The 21,845-nt window shown below is 44.4% G+C and overlaps 2 protein-coding genes and 1 non-coding gene across 4 annotated transcripts; 2 read left to right on the forward strand and 1 right to left on the reverse strand.

Annotated features, from left to right (window-relative positions):
• Positions 1 to 3,910: 3,910 nt before the first annotated feature.
• On the reverse strand, positions 3,911 to 3,983 carry Trnav-uac. Its single transcript has one exon. It is a non-coding gene; the product is annotated as a tRNA-Val (tRNA).
• Positions 3,984 to 5,718: 1,735 nt separating this feature from the next.
• Positions 5,719 to 14,270, forward strand: LOC121403785. 2 transcript variants are annotated; one of them, XM_022367094.2, is made up of 3 exons: positions 5,719 to 6,377; positions 12,497 to 12,552; positions 13,861 to 14,270. In XM_022367094.2, the coding sequence occupies exon 3, from the start codon at positions 13,988 to 13,990 to the stop codon at positions 14,171 to 14,173; it is 186 nt and encodes a 61-aa protein (XP_022222786.2). In that variant the 5' UTR covers positions 5,719 to 6,377; positions 12,497 to 12,552; positions 13,861 to 13,987; the 3' UTR covers positions 14,174 to 14,270. The 2 variants fall into 2 exon arrangements, with proteins under 2 accessions (XP_022222786.2, XP_022222787.2); XM_022367095.2 differs by lacking the exon at positions 5,719 to 6,377 and adding an exon at positions 8,846 to 9,161.
• Positions 14,183 to 16,820, forward strand: LOC111074352 (putative phospholipase B-like lamina ancestor). The gene is made up of 3 exons (XM_041594618.1): positions 14,183 to 14,541; positions 14,608 to 14,724; positions 14,788 to 16,820. The coding sequence occupies exons 1-3, from the start codon at positions 14,282 to 14,284 to the stop codon at positions 16,427 to 16,429; spliced, it is 2,019 nt and encodes a 672-aa protein (XP_041450552.1). The 5' UTR covers positions 14,183 to 14,281; the 3' UTR covers positions 16,430 to 16,820.
• The last annotated feature ends 5,025 nt before the right edge of the window (positions 16,821 to 21,845 follow it).

Consider the following 21,845-nt stretch of genomic DNA (forward strand, 5'->3'; position numbering starts at 1 on the left):
GTACTCGTCCGTAAAAAGAATGGGAAATGGCGCATGTGCGTGGACTACCGGCAACTCAACACGCATTCCATCCCCGACGCATACCCGCTGCCGAGGATCAACTATATTCTGGAACGGTTACAAAACGCGCGGTTCATCACCACCCTCGACCTGAAAAACGGATACTGGCAGATCCCCATGGCCGACGGAAGTAGAGAAGCAACAGCTTTCACCGTACCGGGCCGGGGCCTCTACCAATGGAAGGTTATGCCCTTTGGTCTGCACTCGGCACCGGCAACATTTCAGCGGGCTCTCGACACCGTGATTGGTACAGACATGGAGCCATATGCATTCGCGTACCTAGATGACATTGTCATCGTGGGGCGAGATTTCAATGAACATCTACGCAACTTGAAAGTGGTTTTGTCCCGACTCCGGAAAGCAAACCTAAGGATAAATGCAGAAAAATGCGCATTCTTTCAAACCCAAATCAAGTATCTCGGCCATATGATCAGCAATGAGGGAATCCACACCGACCCCGACAAAATTGCTGCCGTCAAAGAACTCCGGCCGCCCACCAACCTAAAAGAGCTTCGCCAATGCATCGGGATGGCGTCCTGGTACCGAAGATTTGTACCAAACTTCGCGACGGTCGTCCAACCGATGTCTCGCCTACTCAAGAAGGACCAACCATGGGTATGGTCCGAAGCACAACAGGCTGCTTTTGACCTACTGAAGACACTTCTCACGACCGCCCCCGTCCTTGCGTGCCCCGATTTCAACGTCAAGTTCTCGCTGCAAACAGATGCGAGCAATCTAGGAGTTGGCGCAGTTCTCACCCAAGAAATCGAAGGCAAAGAACGAGTCATAGCATATGTCAGCCGACGACTGAACCAGGCGGAAGAAAACTACTCCGCTACTGACAAGGAGTGCCTAGCGGTCATTTGGGCCATTCGGAAACTACGCTGCTACCTGGAAGGGTACCGATTCGATGTAATCACCGATCATCTAGCGCTAAAATGGCTAAATACGCTTGACAGCCCATACGGTAGAGTGGCGAGATGGGCCCTCGAACTTCAGCAATACCAATATGACGTGCATTATCGAGCGGGCAAACAAAACGTAGTCGCAGATGCACTATCCAGGCAGCCATTAGGAACACTCGCACGGATCGAAGAGGAGAAGACAGCCTGCCCCTGGCTCCAGCACCGGATAAAACAAGTCCAAGACGAGCCTCAGAAATACCCCGACTACACCTATGCTAACGGGGAACTATATCGACATCTGGGCCATGGCGCCGACGACGACGACCATATAGCATGGAAACTCTGCGTAGCAAAAGATCAACGAGCCAGAATACTTCACGAATGCCACGACCAACCCACAGCCGGCCACCTAGGGGTCAGGAAAACCATCACCCGAATATCCCAACGGTACTATTGGCCAGGTTTCTACCGAGACGTGAGGAAATATGTCCGCGGCTGCGTAAGCTGCCAGAAGTTCAAAGCTCAACAGCGCAAGCCGGTGGGACGGATGCTTACTCGCAAAGCCGAAGAGCCATTCGCTACACTATGCGCTGACTTCGTTGGACCACTACCTCGATCAAAGAAAGGAAACACGATGCTGCTCGTCTTCTTTGACACTTTCACGAAATGGGTCGAATTGGTACCACTCAAAAAGGCCACCACCGCTACCCTGGAACTGGCTTTCCGAGAACGAATCCTGAGCCATTTCGGCATACCCAAACGCTTCGTATGCGACAACGGCACGCAATTCACAAGTCGATCGTTTCGGTCATTTCTACAGACAGCAGGAGTAGAACTGCAACATACCGCACCCTACTGCCCCCAGGAAAATCCAACGGAACGGGCAAATCGGACGGTCAAGACCATGATTGCCCAATTCGTAGGGGATCGTCAAAATACCTGGGATGAGCTACTACCGGAAATATCCCTCGCAATAAATTCCAGCGTTTCGGAGACAACGGGATTCAGCCCAGCTTTCCTACTGCATGGAAGAGAGCCCCGTTTGCCTGGAGCCCTCTACGACGAAGTCACGACCGGCACCGGAAGCCCCCCAGAGACCGCTCTCGGCAAGGCAACCAAACTCAGCGAAGTATTCACCATTGTCAGAAATAACATCCAGAGGGCAAGCCAAGAACAAGGAAGGCATTACAACCTCCGCCGCCGGCAATGGCGCCCCACTATTGGATCCCTAGTACTTCTACGACAACACCACCTCTCCAACGCGGCCGACGGATTCGCCGCTAAGCTGGCACCGAAATACGATGGACCATACCGAGTCAAAGGTTTTGCATCACCGAACATTGTAAAACTACAGCATCCGGGCAGCCGAAAAGCGAAGGTGGCTAACATCAACGACCTGAAGGAATTCCACGAGGACAGTGATGCCCCCGACGAGGCAAATACTACCACCAGCCCCTCGCAATCCCCCTAGCCCCGACTCTGGTTTCCATATATCGGCAGCTGACCAGCCAAAGCCAACGAACCCAAAGACGAGAACGCAGCACACGCGCAGCCAAGAACCAAAAAAAACCCGCGGGCTCAGAATATGTAACCAACCCCCACTGCCACGGAAGTAACGAACGCTCTCAAATGACGAGTTCAACACCCAAAGAAATGAAAACTCAGCACATGCGCCACCACAATCCACAGCAAGAGACGAGACAAAGCAAGGAAATATCAACCTCAGCACACGCGCGGCCAACAGACAGAAAAGTCGAAGACTCAGCACACGTGACATCGAACGGCGATCACCCTCCAAAGCGACGCCACAAATCTCTCCATCACCCACCCGGAAGAAAGGGGGGGGTGTAACGAACCATGGATCCCATGGTTCGTCACAAGCAGATGACGCAGCCAACGCTACTCCCAGGTGAAGCGATCAACACCCAGCAAAAATGCAACCTCAGCACACGCCAAAAGACAGGAGACCAGCAGAAGGGGCTTACGCAATAAGTACCTAAAATAATATTAAATAAATAAATATTCCTAACAATATATATTCCCGAAGTGCCAACGAAATTCCTTTCCCACGGTACCGGTGCACACCGATCACCTTACCTGGGACATTGGACACTTGTTGGGAGGCGATTGCTTAGGTAACCCTCGATTACCGGGCAAAACCCCCACATGCGCAAGCCAGTCAGCAGTCTCCGACTCTCCTTACCGGGGATATTGGACACTGACTGCAGGGCTAATGATTAGGTAACCTTCTGTTACCGATCAGCCTGTCTGCACGCGCAGACTATAATTCGGCAATATATATTTATGTAAGAACCCTTCCCACATTCTGGAGTAGAAATAAGATATCTGTAAGACATTCATGGGAAAATCGAAGGCCGGCCGATCTATAAAAGGCACTGCCTTGCATGAAGAAAAGGGCAGTCCACCAGCCATCGTCGGAGGCAGTCAATCAGCCATCGCGGGAGTCAGTCAATCAGCCATCGAGAGGCAGTCCACCAGCCATCGTCGGAGGCAGTCAATCAACCATCGCGAGAGTCAGTCAAATCACCATCCGCGTCATAGTACAAGTAAACCTAACATAACCGGGTAGAATAATCATACGGAAGAATACGGAAGAATAAAGAAAACCATTAAAATTAAAAGAACCAAAAAGTGTTGTGATTTCTATTTCAGTTTTCTGGCAAAGTTCCTGGTTTCCCGATAAAGTCCTCGTGAATTATAAATATCTTGTAATTCAGGACCCTGGACAGACTGATGCATACCTCAGCCTGAAATAGGACATTACAGCGTGTAAAGAGAAGCTCTAGGCGCCCATCGAGCTCTATATGTTGTCTTTGGCTCAAAACACCTGAAGGATGATGTGAAAGGAAACAATTATTTTTTAACTGCCGTTACATTAAAAAAATATTTTGGAAAATTAATAAGAAAAACAAAAATAAACCACCTGGTTCCATCCGGGATCGAACCGGAGACCTTCTGCGTGTAAAGCAGACGTGATAACCGCTACACTATGGAACCAGCTGCTTACCTTTGGCCAAATTTCAGTTTTGTTTAGCAGCTACGGTCGAGTCGTGCATGAATTTGTTGCATGTTTTGCTGCTGAGAATTTCCCCCAGATCACAGAAAAGGAAATTATTGTGTAGAATTTCCGTATTGTAGGTGTCTCTGCCTCGAAACATATATCTGTAGATATTTACTTGCAAATTGTATGCATATTTCCCTCCCCTCACCGTTACACCATATAAGGTCATTGGCAGGGGACTCAACTCGGACTTTTGGAATATAATATTGCTATTTATTTAAAAGCCAAAAGCACATCAATAATAATATCTTTCTTATGCATGATTTGTGCCTAGGGTGTAAAATCTTGTTCCTGCTTAGTCCTATCCTAGAATAAATTATAAATAAATGTTAATTGTAAACATATTGCACCGTTGTTCAACCTAAAAGTATGACCTAGAAAATAAATCAACAACAGAATAAAGACTATAACCGCTACACTATGGAACCAGCTGATTCCTTTCTGGCCAAATTTCAAATTTCACCTAACCGCTACACTATAGAAGTTCTTACTTACAAGCCAAGGCCCCAAGAATCCGCCAGGAACGCTGCTCATTAGCATATTTACTTAAGCGAATTAATAATTTAATAAATTTTAAAATCATTTGTTTGGTTTCAATTTCTTCCGCTCAGGTGGTACATATTTCGGTACGCAATTTAATCGGTTCAAAGTCACCGCGGTGTGTGCATAAAAGGTGTATTATCATCTGCATTACTTACTAACTGAGGCATAAAGGCAATTGAACCGAAATACATAAGTAGCTATTGCAAGAGAGGAGCTTCCTGGTAATTAATGCCTTACCTTTAAATAAATACACCTTGTGGTGCAGGCACCAGGCTCAACAAACATGCACAGATAAGAGTGTGCATTAATGTATTACTTGACTGTACGTTTCCGTTACGGTGTATTTATTTGGGACTTTGAGTGGGATTTTAGCATTTTAGATCACCTAATAACTTGACAAATTTCCCACTCATCCGCCCCTCCACACCACACCATGACTGCTATCTCTTATCGCGGCACGTTTTGTTTGCTCTTTCCGATTGTGTTTCGTCTGATGAGGGGATTTTTGGGGGCGGAACCACATGTTCGGAGTTTCAGAGTCAATTCATCGTCTGTCTCTGCCTGACGTCACGAATAACTGTTTAATTTACATATGCATGTTGAAATCAATTCGCTACGATCAAAAGAGAGAGCGGGAGAGAGAGAGAGTGATAGCGGAGAGAGGTGAAGAGAGCATCCAATCGACTTGGAGAGAGAGAGAGAGACTAATTAAACCATTGAGTGAAACTTGTGAGAGTCATACACTGTACTACAAGGATTGAGTTAGGCGAGGGCATAATGAAATTATACAATGGGCGTATAATTGCACCATGGGCGAGGGCTCTCTTCGAATTGTCTCTTTAGTGTTTCAGTGTTTTGACCGTAACCAGCTAATGAGCCTGCTACTTAAGCCCTTGTCCCAGTGTAGTTGAGTGTGAAACGCAATCGCAGCTAATAGAAAAAACCCCTTATCTTGTTGAGTAGTGTAAGTCTCGCACATTCTGCTAGCATACCACTCAAACTCTCACGCCAGACAATCCTATCGGGCAAGCAATCAAGTTCGTTCTCTCTTCTGACTTCTCTTTGAGTCGGAAACAATATTCACCGATGATCGTGCGGGGCCGATTTTCGACGTTTATTTCTCTTTTACTCATCGCGGCAATCGGAAGGGAAAAAAATACATAGGTGCTTTTATTTCGTACATTTTAGTAATTTGTGTGTTTTTCGTGTTCAACGTGTACGAGTATTTATTGTTACTGTACAATTGTACAATTTCCGACGGCTAAAAATACGTACAAAACAGAGTGGCAGCCAGCTTTCGGAGTGTAACTAAAAAAGCGCCACGTTCTCGCGTTCTACAAAACACTCTCCCCACCACAAATACACACAACACACAACTACACACTATATATAATTAATTTAAAACAAAAAACCGCTTGGCAACAACTATCCCAACAAATTCAATGAAATAAAACTATAATTTCAAGCGAAATAAACGTCTATTTGTTGTAAACCAAAAGAGTGTGAATTGTCCAACGGCAACCGGAAAGAGAGAAATCGGGAAAAAGTTTTATATCACATCAGTGCTTTTCCAATGTAGCCCTTCACGCCTGATTAACACGAGAGCGTTGTGTGACTATATAGCAGTTTCGTGTTAAATACCTCAAAATCATCGTACAAACTGGCCGACTATAGCAAATATCCAAAGAATTCTCCTCCATACCATACATTTCCCAGCAGCAGCCAAAGCGATTTTCACTCCAGCTAGCGCAACATTTGACTGAGTCACGAGCCATTACAATTTCCCGGTAAGTTGTCCTCGATCTCGATATCGAATATATGTATATAGAATACAGCGTTTCCATCGAGTGTTAAGTGTTAGTGTTAACAGTGCCATTTGTAAGGCTATCCAATTATTGATTATTGACCTCGTAATAATTTAACATTCAGTCAAGGAATGGCAACGCGCAATATCTGTTTACTGGCAAAAAAAATAAAAATAAAAACAAAAATAGGGTCAACATCTGACGATAGAGAGAGAGGAGAGGAGAGGATCGATGCTGATGCGACACAGTACCATCAACATATATAGGGGTGATTCTCTCTCTCTCTCTGCTCAACCACCAGTGCCAGTACCTCTTTAGAGGATTTCTTGGTACTCTTATCGGAAAGGGGGGGTTCGCCGGGTAAATCCCAATGGAAATTGTCTATTTTTAGTACATTTTGCCATTCCATTTCATTGATTAAAAAATATTCGCCTCAACATGGCCGATATCAGCTAGACCCTGTACCTGCCCTCTGGATGTGACTCATTTCGTTGAATAACAACATTTTCCAAGAAACGAGTACGTGTACGAGTCTGACAGACATGCGGAACAGGACAAGATCACATGGGGTGTTGGGCAGAGAGGCAGTAGAATCGTTGACATCGGTGAAGACCCCGGGCAAACACCGGAGAGACACATCTCCCACACGAATTTCACTCCGGTTGAAGTTTGCCAAATAAACATGCCATATAAAAATGGCCAAGACGCAGGAGCATCCAAAAATACGCTGTACTTGATGTATTTACGTAGAAGGTCTGTCTGTCTGACTGTCTGACTCGTTTTAGTGTCTTTTCCGCTGAAAGATCTGCCTTATCTCTGGTGCTGGATAGCATATGATTTTGCCACAAGATAGCAGTCAAAAGCAGTCAAACAATATCAAAATTTGTGACAGTTTAGTTCAGGTCTTGCCCCGCAGCGGCTCGCTCACACCACACCACACCAGATTGTGCACTAAGCAAAGATTCAAAAGAGTTTTGTTTCCAGCAAAATGAAAACCTTGCAAGCCGACCGAATAAGTGTTTTTTTTGTCAGCCAATAAAAGTAAGAGTTCAACCTCAAAAGCCAATGGCCTAGAATACAAAACTCCAAAGCAAACAAAACCAAAAAAAAAAAAAAAACACCAAACGAAACCAAGACAGAAAAACTTCTCAAATTACCTCCAAAATCGGTTCAAAAGGGGGAAACTAAAGCGTAGAGTAGGTCTGCCTAGCAACACAAGTTGGAGTTAAAAGACTGGGGGGACAGGGTAGACTGCGCATGCGCGGCGCCGTCTTCTCAGGCTTCTCCTCTTTCCCCTGCCCCTCTCGGCGTCTGGAGCGGAGGAGCCCATCAGAGCAAACAAATAAAAGGCAATAAAAACTATTAAAGCAACAACAGGCAGGTCTTTCCAAGAAGTGCCCTGGCAGCCAGGCAGGCAGGCAGTCAGCCCCATTGTGCGACAGACAAATGAGGTCAAAATCCTTGAGGTTCTTGTCCTTCCTGGCTCAGGCCTGGTCGTCTGTGGGACTGTGGGATTTGTGTGCAAGAGGAATGTTTCGTGCGGCAGAACAGGAAAGGAGAAAAAAAAACGTATAAAAATAGAAGGAGAAACCAGACTGTCGATCGCTCAGCAGCCTCATCTCTGTGTGGGTTTGCTCTGTGTATGTGTATGTGAGTGTGTGCGTACTTTGATATTGACCGACAATTGTCAATCAATTGCTGCTTAGGTCAGGCTAGATAGAACGAGAGATATAGAATAATGCATACAGATATGCTGCAACAGATTAATCAAGGTTTTTCCCCTTTCCATTCCCACTCTACTGCTTGGGACTGGGACTTATGTAAATGAAATGTCTCTGGTGCACACACAGAACTCGTCGCCATTTCAATTCTCAATTCATTTCAATTGAGAGCAGACCAAGAATTTGATTGACCCCACAAACACAAACACAGACACAGACAGACACACAGACTCTGACTCTTATCAATTTGTGAGAGGCAAAGAAAGTGAAATGCGAGGCACACACATTTTCATGGGGAAAACTCATGTGGCACTACCCCACTACCCACGACAATTGCGCACTGATGGAAATGATGCGACAGCCGCTCAATTAAATGTCAATTCTAATTGTAAAATTGTTGTAGCCAAGCGGAAACATGTCCCACAAGTCGGTCAACAACAAGTGCAAAGTGCATAACCCAAGTGACCCTCAAAAGAGGACTTCTTTGGGTGAGGTTATGGCTATCTCCATCTACATGAGTATCTCTCTATCTCTCTCTCTCTGGTGTGAAGATAGCGTAGCGGCCAAGTTCAATAGAACTTTTGATCGTTGAAACAACGCAACAAAAAATTGCACGAAGACTGGGCACGATTTTCCCCGCATTCGCATTCGCATTTGGCATTCGTTGGTTGCTTCGTGGCTAGAAAAACCCGAAAGCCGAAAGAGCCGAAGAAAAGTCCGAAAAAGCGCCCCCGTCCAACATTTTCGGTGGGAACGTCAAGGCATACGGATCGGTACGAACCAGACATACAAACGAGTCGAGTGTACATTCAGATTCAGAGAGAAAGAAAGATCAACCTTTGACGCAAAAGGAGGATTCCGTTTAAACGTATATTCGGTGCAGATTTTTCCGGTTTTCCCATTAATCGAAGTCGCGCGCGCACTTGACGATTTTCCAGATAATTGCAGTTAATTGGAAGAACCAAATAGATTTTTTCGGTGTGTGCGGAATTAAAATCAAGAGGTTTTTGTGTGCCACGAAACCCCCCAAAATTTAACAAAAGAGGTAAATGAACCTGTCATTCTGTGTGGGAGAGAGGGTTCTGTCATAACTGGTTTCGGTTGCATCATTATCAAAAGTTCAGAACCGATTAGTGAGCGATTTTGTTCTCAAGAATTATAATATAATTCTTCCTCTGTCTCTCACTCTCCCTCTCTGATAGCAGAGGAAATTACAACAAAGTGTAAAGTGTAAAGAAAGAGTGGGGAAAAAACTAAATGAACTTCTTTGTTCAGTAAAAGTTCTTAATAAATAACTATAAAAATTGGTTTAAAAACACAGGCAAATCCCCCACTACTGCAATGTTTACAAACTTAAATTCAGAAACAAACAAATCGATTAAAGAGTAGAAGAAACAACAAACATTATATAAAAATCAAATATACCTAAAGGTTTTGCACAATGGGATGGATTATATCATTTCGATTGTGGTACAAGTTTATCCCAGGGGAAACTACCTAAATATGTATTCTTAGCTGATTCTCTGACAATTTCCACACGAATTTGCATTTGTATATTGTATTAATTAAGAGTTTCCCGCTAATTGCACCCCATAGATAATCATTATCTATACATATGTATATGCATATGTATATACTATGTATTCTGATTAAATTGCTGTCTGATCATTCATTAAATCGTTAGCATTCGATTGGGGAATGTGCTCCGAATGGGAATGGAATATTACGCCTCAGATTTCAGGCCTTCCAATACCTTTTGTTTAACTGTCAAGTCAATCACGTTTGCTTGTCTGGAATTGAATTGAAGTCAGGAGGAATTGCCATCGGATGCCATCGGATGTCCACGTGTTTGATATCATAGAAATTCAGTACGAATCAGAATCAGAATCAGAGTCCCCGCCGAGAGAGTCTACGTTCCAGACGTCTCGACGCGTCAAGTCAATGTTGTTTCGTCTGGCCATCCATCCATAACTCTAAGCCTGCGGATTCTGTTAGCTCTGGAAATGTGCCATATCCACAAAAGATATTGTGTCTCCGAGTGCTGCTGCCTGCCATCTGATACCGTGGGGAGGGGCATTTTCATAGCTGACTCTGGACTTTGGTACTTTGTGGGGGCATCAGTTTACTCCGGGGGGATACGGAATTGGGGAATTGCAGCTCTTATCATAGCTGTGGCGACGCGTGGCAGCAGCCAAGTAAGCAGTTTTTTTTTTGTTGTTTTCTGTTAACCCCATTGATTGGGCCATTTAGCCATTCAGCGCTGAAACCTGGCCACTGGTCTTCATTTTATGCACAGTCGACAGTTTTTTTGCATTCATTTTTTTTTTTTTTATTTATTCATTGAGACATTCCCACATTCGGAGACACTCTGCAGAGGGCATACACAAATACAATGTATTTCCTATATCACTCACGTGGCACATGAAGACACGTACCGTCTACCGCATGCCACATGTGGCGCCGCGCTCAAAAATTCTTGGAAAGATTATGAATTGTTTTTTACTGCAAACCTAACAGAAACAAAATAAAATGTACTACATACTACAGCTATGTATGTGGGTTGTGGGTTGATTTCTGTTCTTTATTTAGTTTATAAATCTTTGAAAAATGATGGGGAATTTAATTTATGGCTAAAGATCCATTATGATTAAAGTAGAGACTATAATCGCTCGAATTTATTATATGTACATATATACTCGTACTGGTAGAGGAAAATCCCCTTTAAAAGTTATGCCAATGCTGATTAATAAATTTTTGTATATCTTATCTGTGGGCTCTCTGCCTAGACTACCGATTGATTGAACTTGTGTTCTTAATATGCCAAATGGCAGACATGCTTATATCTAAATATGTCCACTCATAAATATATATGTATGTACCCTGAGCCGTAATCTTATCAATCTATTTTGCTCCCTTAGTGACAGTTTCAGGTCGGGTAAACGATAGACGTGGGAAGGGGTAAACTATTTGCTCTAGGCTATAGTTTGATTGAACGCCATCTAGTTCAGTAGCTCAGACTGGAATACAGAATTGAAGTACAGCTAAATAGTCGTACTCCAGCCTAAAAACAAAACAAAACAAAAACGCAACTGTGTTTAAACAGCGATAATGATGATGATAATCGGCGTTAAGTAAGTTAAGTGAGCCGCAAAAGACGTCAGTGGGTCGTCGTCTCCCACTCCCACTCTCACCCTCATTGCTAAAATAGCAATAGACAGTTTTGTGTGTTTCCATAGCGTTATAACGCTAATTCTTGACGTCAGTCCAGTGACGGAGGAGTGTACTCTGCACTCAACGTGTGGATTTCCCCTGGGTTCTGCATAATATCTTTATTGACAGCCTTCTGGGAGCGCAATACAATTAAGTCTGCTGTGGATTTATACCTTTAATATGTTTTATTGTTTCTTTCAATAAATGTAAACTTGTTCCATTGATTTTCGTACGATTGATGTCTGTCTTGAGGTTGCTGCTGCTGCTGCTGCTGCCATTTTCACTTCAAACTTGATTGCTGTTTATTTTCACAGACTGAAACTGAAAATGGAAATGGAAATGGCAATGGCAATGGCTATCGAAATGGAAAATGAATTTCTGTTTTGCTTTTCCTTCTCCTTCTCCTTTCAATTGCATTGAAATTGTTTACATTCCCCCTCTCAAGCGCTAGGCCTTGAAAATCGAAGCCAATATCTGCCAGGAAAATTACTCACTGGGAGAGAGATACACAGAGATCTAGGGATTACTTCATTTAAAGTCAGGTGATGATGGGAACAGGTGATGGGTTGAGAAGCAGCTTGAATGGAATTTAGCCAGTAGAAAGTTTCAGTTTCGGTTGCTAAGCCAAGTACAGCAAAAATAATGATTGATGGATGAACCTCCCTCTCCCTCCCATCTAATGAAGAGTTGAACGAGTTCGTTGGATTTGTTCTGCCCCAGCCCCGCTGTCATTCATTTAGGTTTTACGACTTAATACCCAATACCATAATTGCGCTTCATTGGCAATGACTCCCACAGAGGGAGACAGACAAAGCCACAGACCACCAATCAATTAGCATGGTCATATATCATATCAAATGACTGTCACGATCAACATTTTATGACACAAACAAAAATTCAGAGCACATCACACGCGTGCTCTTGTCCAGCTCGGACCCGGACCCGGCTCTGGTCCGAAAGTAAACAGAGAATATACAGACTATTCCAAATACAGACTCTGGGCGACTCTGGGGACTCTTCTCTGTGGGCATTGTCGGCGCACATGAGACAAATCACAAGACAACGCGCGACCAATTGGATAAACAAATAAAAAAAATAATAATCGAAACTATAAGCGCCACAGACTAAACATCTAATCATTCCCCGTTTTTTTCTCTCGTTTAATTGCAGTTCTTCAAATGGGTTGACTTGTGATATTGCAGCTTCCTGGACCCGGGAAACAAAAGGTAAGACATCCCAAGATCATTTGATGCCGGCCCTCTGTTTACACGAGGCTCATATGATTTACATTCGGTTTAAGCAATTACATTTAGTACACAGTATAGAAGATATCCATTTATTTTGGGTTGAATCTTTCATTCGATTCCATTTCGTAAATATTTGCGCCTTCAGACATTTCCGTTGTATGCAAAAAGCTAAAGCAAAACCAGAAACGTATTATTTGGTATATGTAGTACTCGTAATAGCCATCAATATAGATGGGTAATTGTATTTACCCGCTGACTGACTGATGCTATAATACTATGCGATTTTGCACAAAGAATTCGCCTGCCTGCACACGTGCCAGACGAATGATATTGTGTTTTGGTTGTTTCGTGATATGGCTTTTAGTGTGTATTTTAATTTCGAATTTCGAATCAATTTTGGAATTTTTGCTCCCCACACAATTAGAGTCCATGTGGATTGGGCAAGAGCTTTGAAACCAAATAGAATTTAGTGTCGATTATTTATAGATGGGGAAAAGCAATCTGGTTTTGTAATTAGAATGTTGTTTATTAACTTACCCGTGGGACAGAGGCAAAGACAAAGACAAACCCACCATTAGCCCACCGCCAGATAAGCAAAATATAATTGCTTTAAGCACTTTTCTCTCTCTGTGTTTGGTACGATCTTGTGGATACTTTTATGATAATTGGTGGGGGAACCGCAGATGTTCTGCTTATCTTCGACCAACACTCTGTTAACCAATTTAACTCAGCTCAGCAGTGGTGGTTATTGCTGCTGCTTGTTTTTTTTTTTTTTGCCATAAAGCAAGTACCATTCCGGCCATAAAATTAATTTATTAGTTTTACAAATGCTTAAAATTTTGTTTATCCAAGGAATGGAATTCCGTTTGCCAAAATAAAACATCCAGCGGGAAATCTAACAAGGGAAAGTGTGAAATAAACATACAATGTAGTATAGTGAATGGGATGGGATGGGATCAGATCAGATCAGATCATCGTTGAGCAGAAGAAAGTGAATAAATATTTAAACTGGTTCAAGGGTAAAGTAAAAAGGGAATCTCTCAGACGAGTATATGAGTGGGGCGTAATAATTCTGTGGATAAGCAGATCAGAAAATTTCCAAAATTTTGTTTATTATGGATGGAAAATTGGGCGGGATATTGGACGGGAGATTGGACGGAAGATGGGGCGCTGCGTTGAATAAATATTTAGACTAAATGGACATTTAGATGGGAGTGTTAAACTAAGTAAATATTCGTCTAATTATTGCGTTTTCTAATTTTAAAAAATGTATCTCTTTGGTTGCAGGGATACAGCTTGAACCTGAAAAGACATAGCCGAAGAGAACATCAGAACACCATCCACACATCCATCCATAGGATACGATAGCCAACAATAGACCCCAATTGAACTGTTTGGAATCTCTGCAAGACCAATGAACCACTCGGCCGCATCGCTTTACAGCGTGGCCACCATCTGCAGCACCTGCTCCTGCTCCTGCTCCTACACCTGCTCCAGCCGCAGCTTCAGCATCCCGCAACACACTGGCCAGCTGATTCGTCAACGTTTTGGCCACTCGTACGCAGCACGCGCCGATCTCAATTATAGCCACGAATACTGAAACTCCACTGATCCACTCCCCACCGCCCACTGAAGCGATCGAACGCGTGTGATATACATATATCCCATTTCTTTGTGGATTAGAATCAGCCTCACGACGGCCGGAACAATGCTTAAAGTTGTAGGTGCATCATGGCAGAAAACACGGATAGGGACTTACATACTCATCGGAGCCGGTTTGCTGGTGATTGGTGCCTTCTTCATTGGCTACATGGATCGACCGGAGTATGATGGCACCTACTGTGCGACGGCCTTCTGGACAAAGCAGGTGGGCTTTCAAATCGAGAACTGGAAGCAGCAGAACGATCTGATCAACATACCCAAGGGTGTGGCCAGGATATGCTACAAGGATTCAGTCTACGAGAATGGGTACGATCTGCGACTAAAAATTAAAACTGATCACAGCTAATGAGTGTTCTCCTTCTCCTCCTTTAGTTGGGCACAAATCGAGGTGGAGACGCAGCGTTCGTATCCGGATTGGGTGCAGGCCTATGCGGCGGGCATACTGGAGGGTTCCCTCACCTGGAAGAACATCTACAATCAGTGGGCCAAGTAAGAGCCATTCAACATAGTGGAGTGGATCAATAGATTGTAATCGATTTACTTTGCTTTTAGCACAATTTCGTCATCCTGTGAGCGAGATGAGAGCACCCAGAAGTTCTGCGAGTGGCTGAGGGATCTGCTGACGACCAACTTTGAGCATCTGAAGAAGCAGGCGGCCATCAGGGCCGAGCACGATCACTACTGGCATCAGTTGCATTTGTTCTTCAATCAGCTGGAGGGCCTGGAGACGGGCTACATTCGGGGGGCCACGCGTGCCCGCTCGGATCTGGAGGAGGAGATCCCATTGTCCGATTTCCTGCTGATGAATGCCGCCGCCGACATACAGGACCTGAAGATCTACTACGAGAACTATGTGCTGCCCAACAGCACGGTGCAGGTGCAGGCGGCAGAGCAGGAGGAGGAGGCATCCAGTGATCAGCCCAAGAACTTCTTTCTGCCCAGCGCATCGATGCTGACGCGAATCATCCAGCAGGAGCAGTCGCCGCAGACGCTGCAGCTGCTCTTTGGACACAGCACTGCGGGCAGCTACTCCTCGATGCTGCGGATACAGAAGCGCTACAAGTTCCACTACCATTTCTCGCCCAATCAGAGGAGCAACACAGTGCCCGGCGCGGACATCACCTTCACCGGTTATCCCGGCATACTGGGCTCCACCGATGACTTCTATGTGATCAAGGGCCGGCAGGTGCAGGCCATTGTCGGCGGCGTGGGCATCAAGAACGAGAATCTGGAGCTGTGGAAGACGGTGGACACGAAGGATGTGGTGCCGCTGGTGGCCCGAGTGATGGCCGCCAATCGCATTGCACAGAACAGACGCACCTGGGCCAGGGCCATGGCCAGGCATCCCGCAACCGGAGCTAAGCAATGGATCACCGTCGATCTGAACAAACTGGGCGTCCAAGATAATCTGTACAATGCCCTGGACACCGATGATAAGCACGACGATGCCCCTGTGCCGCTCAATGACAAGGATAAGGCGGCGATTCAGTCGCGTCACGATCAGCTGAAGGACATGGTCTGGATTGCCGAACAGCTGCCGGGTCGCATGCCCAGTCGGGATGTAACCCAGAGTTTCCTTGTAGCCGGCAACACCTCCTGGCTAGCCAATGGAGTGCCCTACCTGAAGGAGACCCTGGAGGCCAGCGGCGTCAATTACAGCGACGACCAGCAGCTGTCTGCCGCCGATGAGGCAGAGCTGACGAACCTCGAATCGGTGGACAAGTACCTGCGCACCCACGGCTTCCGTGGCGATCTGCTGGGCGGCGAGGAGTCCATTGCCTATGGCAACATCGACCTAAAGCTCTTCTCCTACAATGCGCGACTGGGCATGAGCGATTACCATGCCTTTGCGGGTCCCATATTCCTTCGTCTGCAGCATGTCCAGCCGCGAGCCCTGGAGGAGGACAGCCAGGAGGAGCAGAAGCAGCAACAACAGCAAGGTGATCCCGGTGTGCCCTCCTCCATTGGCGATGAGCGTCTCAGTGTGACCATCGATGATGCGGCCAGCCTGGCCGAAATGGAGCTCATCACGGAACGGCGTCCGGTGCGGAATGATATGCGAGCGATTGCCATGCGGCGTACTGGCAGTGGACCCTTCAGGTGGTCCGATATGAATCCCATCGAGGACGGTGGCCATGAGGGCCATCCCGATGAGTGGAACTTTGACAAGGTGTCCCCCAAGTGGGCGTGGTAAGCGCTTTCCAAATACAATCTGCGGAGAAGGTGCAACCCACAGTAGAATTGAATCGAATTTCCCAAAGTCTCAAAAAACCTCACACCCATTTCCCGCCAGTCCAATCCCTACCTAGATTCAGGAATTAGTGTATGTCTCCCCATCGTATCGTTCTGTGTGTGTGTCTGTGTTCCTAGATGGTAATGCAAGTTTATCCAAGTATCTTACGTCCATAGCCATGTAGTGAGTGTCTACTGTACTTATCTGTGCATGTACTTTTCGGGGTCCAATCCGTCAACTCTTGTCTTCCACATTCATGTACATATTCTCTTTTGTAGTAACGTTTTTTTTAATTAGCAACAAAATTGTAACAATATTTTTTTAGCAGCAAATTTTTTGTACTTTAGATACTTTATAAAAAAAAATATATGCAAAAGAAAAAACACTGAAAATACATTATTTTTTTTATTCAGTGCAATTAATTAACTTAAACTTAAGAAAACTAAATTTAAAACACAATATACAAAAATTTAATTTAATTTATGTAATAGGTATTCGAAATCCGGTTATGTGCACAAAAAACATTCGACGTTCGCAGCCAATCGACTAACTATGACTGCAACCGTTTTTGGTTTTGAAATTGGATTTAATGTGAGTTCGAATTTGGTTTAATTAATTAAGTTGGTGTTTGGTTGTGATATTTGATAAGTTATTAGAAATTCCGTTATCAAGGACAAGCACCATTTCAAATGTATCCAAAAGCATTCGTGTAGCCTGGACAGACACCTATCGAAGCGTCCTGCAAAGAAGAAGCTTAGAAGCTTTGGCCAAGCCACAAAAAGCTTCTAATCGGAGCGCCACTAGTGACTTTGAAGCGAAGCGCTCGACTTTCTTCTTCTTCCTTTTTGACGGGTTTTTTTTGGCCTGTTAGATATGGTTTCGCCTTATGTTATGTTAACTTTGCGCCTTATGTTATGGCGTGCCATCGGCATATTTTGAAAATGACGTTTCTGAGGTTCCAGTCACGCTTGACAAAACAAATCAAGTGAAATATTTATTTTTCCATAAAGTAATATTCCTTTGAAAATGACCGCCAAATACTGACATTTTTCGCTCTCAATTCGTGGTGGTTTTTCAAAATGTTCTCTCTTTTCCGAGGTGAAAGAGCGTTTTCGTGGTGAATTTCCCCTCATTTTCGCGGTGTGGCCACATGTATCATACGGTAGCGTAGATTCATGGTTGCGACGTTCCCGTAAGATACAGTTGATTTGTATAGAAAAAAATACAGCAACATGGGACAGCATTGTTGTGCAACTTTGGCAAGGGATGAGCAACAATCTGCATACCTTGGGAAAATGGATATTATGGACCTGAGATATTGTTTGTTATACCAGGCTCCAATTAATGCAGAAACTACTCAGTCTCTGTTTTAAAGATATAAACGAAATTTTGCAGCTCACGGTTTCCAATAATAGGTATCAGAACCAGGATAAATGTATATATAAAACACAAACATGTGCACTTATAGGTAAAAAACATGTAAGTCTAGGATTAAATCATAAATAATGTTTCAATGGAGCTTGGAACAAAACATTTAACATCAATTAAAATAAATAAGGTATACAAAAGTACATACGCATAGAAGAAACTTGGTTGACCAGCAACACTGACGTCACATTTAGTCAACATTTACGTGTTATGCTTTGGCCGTTTTTGTTTGAACCCTAATATCTAAACAATCCCATTAAAAATAGTTCTGAAGACTAGCCAATCCTATACAAAATTCATTGAGGAATTGGATAAAATTATTTGTTTAGCGCTGAGAGTCCCAGCTAGCTAGTAATATTAAACGGAATATCAAAATCGAGGAATATCAACGTTGAATGTTTTGAAAAAACAATCGATACTATCGTGATAGTTCGGGCTCAAATAATTATTGAAACCTTTTAGGAACTTGTCCAGTATTATCTCTGTGGTGTCGCTCCCGCTCTCATATGCTGCGCCTGGCTGCAATTACACGCACCATTCAAGGGGTGATGGTGGGTGGTGGATGGGGGTGGAGGATGGGGGATGGGGGAAGCTTGGCCGAAGAAGCCGCAATAAAATACGAGAGGGAAACTTGTCAAAAACAATTCGTAGGAGCCCCGCACCAATTACCAAACTCAAATAGATCTATTTCGAAATTCAATTTGCTCTTGTTCTCGTGCATCTCGCATCTCGCATCCTCATCCTCGCATCGTTCTCCCGGCCAGCCAACAAACGAGGCCAATTACTTTAAAATATTTCGTCGAGCAAACTTGGTCGACAAGTTTCAAAAACACAGACAAAAAAAAAAAGGAACAGAAAAGAGGTTCGCTCTTTTGTCTCAGTCGGGGGTAAAAATAGAGAAGAGTGTTGTAGAGAACAAGCCAACAAGCTAAGCAGAAGCGGGAAGCAGAGCAGACCAGACCAGGAAGCTGTAGTGCAGCTGAGAGAGAGAGAGAGAGAGAGAGAGTGGTGTGGTGTGTTGTGGGCCAAAGAATAAAACAGAAATCCCTTTTATGCTTTGATTATGGTAATTTTGCGATTTGTTTTCATTGCAGTGAAACATGCAATTTTCCTATATACATCTCATACATATATATTAGAGTAGAATATAGTATATTATGCTATATATAAACTTTTGAGCTCTATTTCTGGTATGCAACTGCTTTTGCTTTTGCTTGACAAAGAGCCAGTCGCCAATTTGCATAAGTTGTGCCCCGGCAAGCAGGCAAGCGAAAAGGAATTACGGCAATGTATTTTGCATACATAGCAGCGGTGATGGGGGGTGCGGAGGGGTAAGAATGCAAGTGGCAGTGGGAAGGATGCTCGTACAGGTCCATTTACTCTATATCCAACTATGGGTTTATATGATTTACCTGAATTATGGCCGCCATTGAATTCGTTTGTTGACCTCCGGCTAATTTATAAACGTAAATTTACTTTGATGATAATGACGCTGCTGCCCCAAGGCCCAACCCATTGTCATCCGCAAACATAATCACGTACCAACGCCCCCCCGTATATGCATTGATGGTTGAATGTTGATATATCAATATCCATGGCAAAGGTGCATGAAAATTAGTGCATTTACTCAAGGCTTGCCCCCTGTCCGCTGGGTACTTTCCACTGTAAACCCCAATTCGGTTGGCAGGTGTTGGCGTTGTGCAGGCACAGTGTGATTTATGGTTTAGCCACGCAATTGCGTACCGCAGCAGCAGCAACAGCAACAGCAGCAACAGCAACAGCAGCAACAGCAACAGCAGCAACAGCAACAGCAGGGGACAGGCAGTGACCAGCATTTTTAAATTTCCCCTTCACCCACACGAGTGCCACGTGGCGTATGCGTAACATATGCGCGTGTGGCCAGGCACTCTCCAGGCATTCCTGTATCTGTGTGTGTGAATGGTGGCCGCTGCGTAGGTGCTTCATTTAATTTTGCATGTGTGTGGGTGTGGGCTGAAGTGTGGGGAAAGTTTTAATTTTCGAGGATACACTTATGTTGAGTGGGGTCGTTAGAGATGCGAGCAGAGAGCAGAAGAGATGGATGTAGAACAGCAACTAAGGATGGTAATGGTAATGGGGAAAATGGAAGAGGAGGAAAGGACAGAAAAGGAACCCAAAGTGATACTGGGAGCTGCGAGATAAAGATGAGGGATGTGGGAAATCCAGAAATATACTTAATAATGTATGCTAGAAATCACAGAGCGACAATGATCAGAGGCGCTGTTCAAATAGAGATTAGATGATGGTACTAGCGATACATCACTAGAGATCCGTCCAGGCTGTGACTAAAGATCGGAATCGAAAAGTCTGATACAGGCATGACTGTTGATGAATGCCAATAGGAAGAGGAATAGCAATAGATGGAAGTACCTATGAAAGCTAATTTTACTTTCCTATGGCCTGAGAGCACTACGAATAACGATGGCACACGAATGTATGTATAAATGTAACGTATGCAACGTTAATCAATTATTCAAGAGCTAGTTACGAATTTAAGTTAAATTCAACTGTGATTTGCTTGCCACAGAAATTCAATTTACTGAAAGTACAAAACTAATTGATGGGATTAGTTTTTGGCGACAAACTCGCTCTCTCTCTCTCTCTCTCCCAATAGTGTTGTGGTGCTGCTTAGCTGTAAATGTCTCTGTCTCAGTATCTGTGTGCTGTACACAGACAGAAGCTTATTCAATTGCTTTTACGAGAGGAGGATTCCTTTCCCTGCGGCACCAACAATGTACCTGAAGGAGGAACCTTCCAGCACACTGGATTTCCACTCCGATTTTCGTATCATGTGGCCAACAGTCACACAAAAGATTCGCTTGGGCAACTTGTTATTTATTTGCTCATTTATTTGTGGCAATTTTTTGTGCCCTTTTTTTTTTGTTATATTTTCCTGTTGGTTGGTTGGTTTGTGTGTGTGTGTGTGTGTGTGTGTGTGTGAAGCCACATATCAAGAGCGGGTTTTTTTTTGTGGGTTAAACGTCTTAATAACAAATTTGTAAAGCTTAGCAGGCAGCAACAGAGGAGAAAGAGAGAGGAAAGAACTGCTGCCAGGCTAAGGGATGCTTAAAGTGGTTCTGCTTCCTGCTTCCTGCCCGACAAGGCCTTGGACTGACGACTTTAAAGCCATTTAACCCTTCGTAGTGGCAAACAATGACCAGAACAGAGCAGACCAGAGCAGACCAGAACACAGCACAGTTCAGCCACAGCCCTGCATACGTCACCGGCCAGAAGGCGGGCGAGGTCATTGGGTCATCAAATTGAAATGTGAAGCGGTGGTTTTTGTATGCTGCTGCGGCATTTCGGATGCGGAAATTAATCCAGAAGGGGGAGGGGGAGCTGAGGTCATCAAAGTGACATTTGCCGCAGCCTCTAATTGCTCTCAATTAATGGAGGATGGTGGCAGATGGTTTTTTTTACTCTTATTTGAATAACTGAAAAAAGCTGCAGTAATACTCGATACTAGCTGATGTATAAATGATGAATGGCTAAGGGTTTGAGTGCAGTACTAGCTCCACCGATTCCTATAGTGCACTGAAGCCGAACGGACACCCGAACTCTGGGCGGGAGGGGAGCAATAACTTTAATGGTTTCGCCCAGCACCTTAAGTCAAACAGCAAAAGCCATAACTCAAACAGACTTCAATGCCAATAAGCAGCTGGAAACCATCTTAACCAGGCAGGCAGGCAGTCAACCAGCCAGCCAGCCAGCCAGCCAGCCAGCCAGCCAGCCAGAAGGAACAGAAGTAACAGCAGAAGGAGCTGCTGCTGCTGCTGCTGCTGCTGCTCTCCACTCCAAGGATTATGAGTTGGAAAACAATAAATATTGCCTCAAGAGGAGGAAGCTGCAGAGCAGAGCAGAGCATTAGAAATCTGTTACACAGCACACAAGAGGAAGGGAGGGTGGGAGT

The sequence above is a fragment of the Drosophila obscura genome, unplaced genomic scaffold (assembly GCF_018151105.1).
Source record: "Drosophila obscura isolate BZ-5 IFL unplaced genomic scaffold, ASM1815110v1 contig_30, whole genome shotgun sequence".
Classification (NCBI taxonomy): domain Eukaryota; kingdom Metazoa; phylum Arthropoda; class Insecta; order Diptera; family Drosophilidae; genus Drosophila; species Drosophila obscura.

Excerpts from the sequence above, each read along its gene's own strand:
- LOC111074352 (XM_041594618.1), top strand. The coding sequence starts at position 14,282 with ATGCTTAAAGTTGTAGGTGCATCATGGCAGAAAACACGGATAGGGACT. Across the intron at positions 14,542-14,607 it reads GATTCAGTCTACGAGAATGG|TTGGGCACAAATCGAGGTGG; the intron begins GTACGATCTGCG and ends CTCCTCCTTTAG. Across the intron at positions 14,725-14,787 it reads ATCTACAATCAGTGGGCCAA|CACAATTTCGTCATCCTGTG; the intron begins GTAAGAGCCATT and ends CTTTGCTTTTAG.
- LOC121403785 (XM_022367094.2), top strand. The coding sequence starts at position 13,988 with ATGAACCACTCGGCCGCATCGCTTTACAGCGTGGCCACCATCTGCAGC.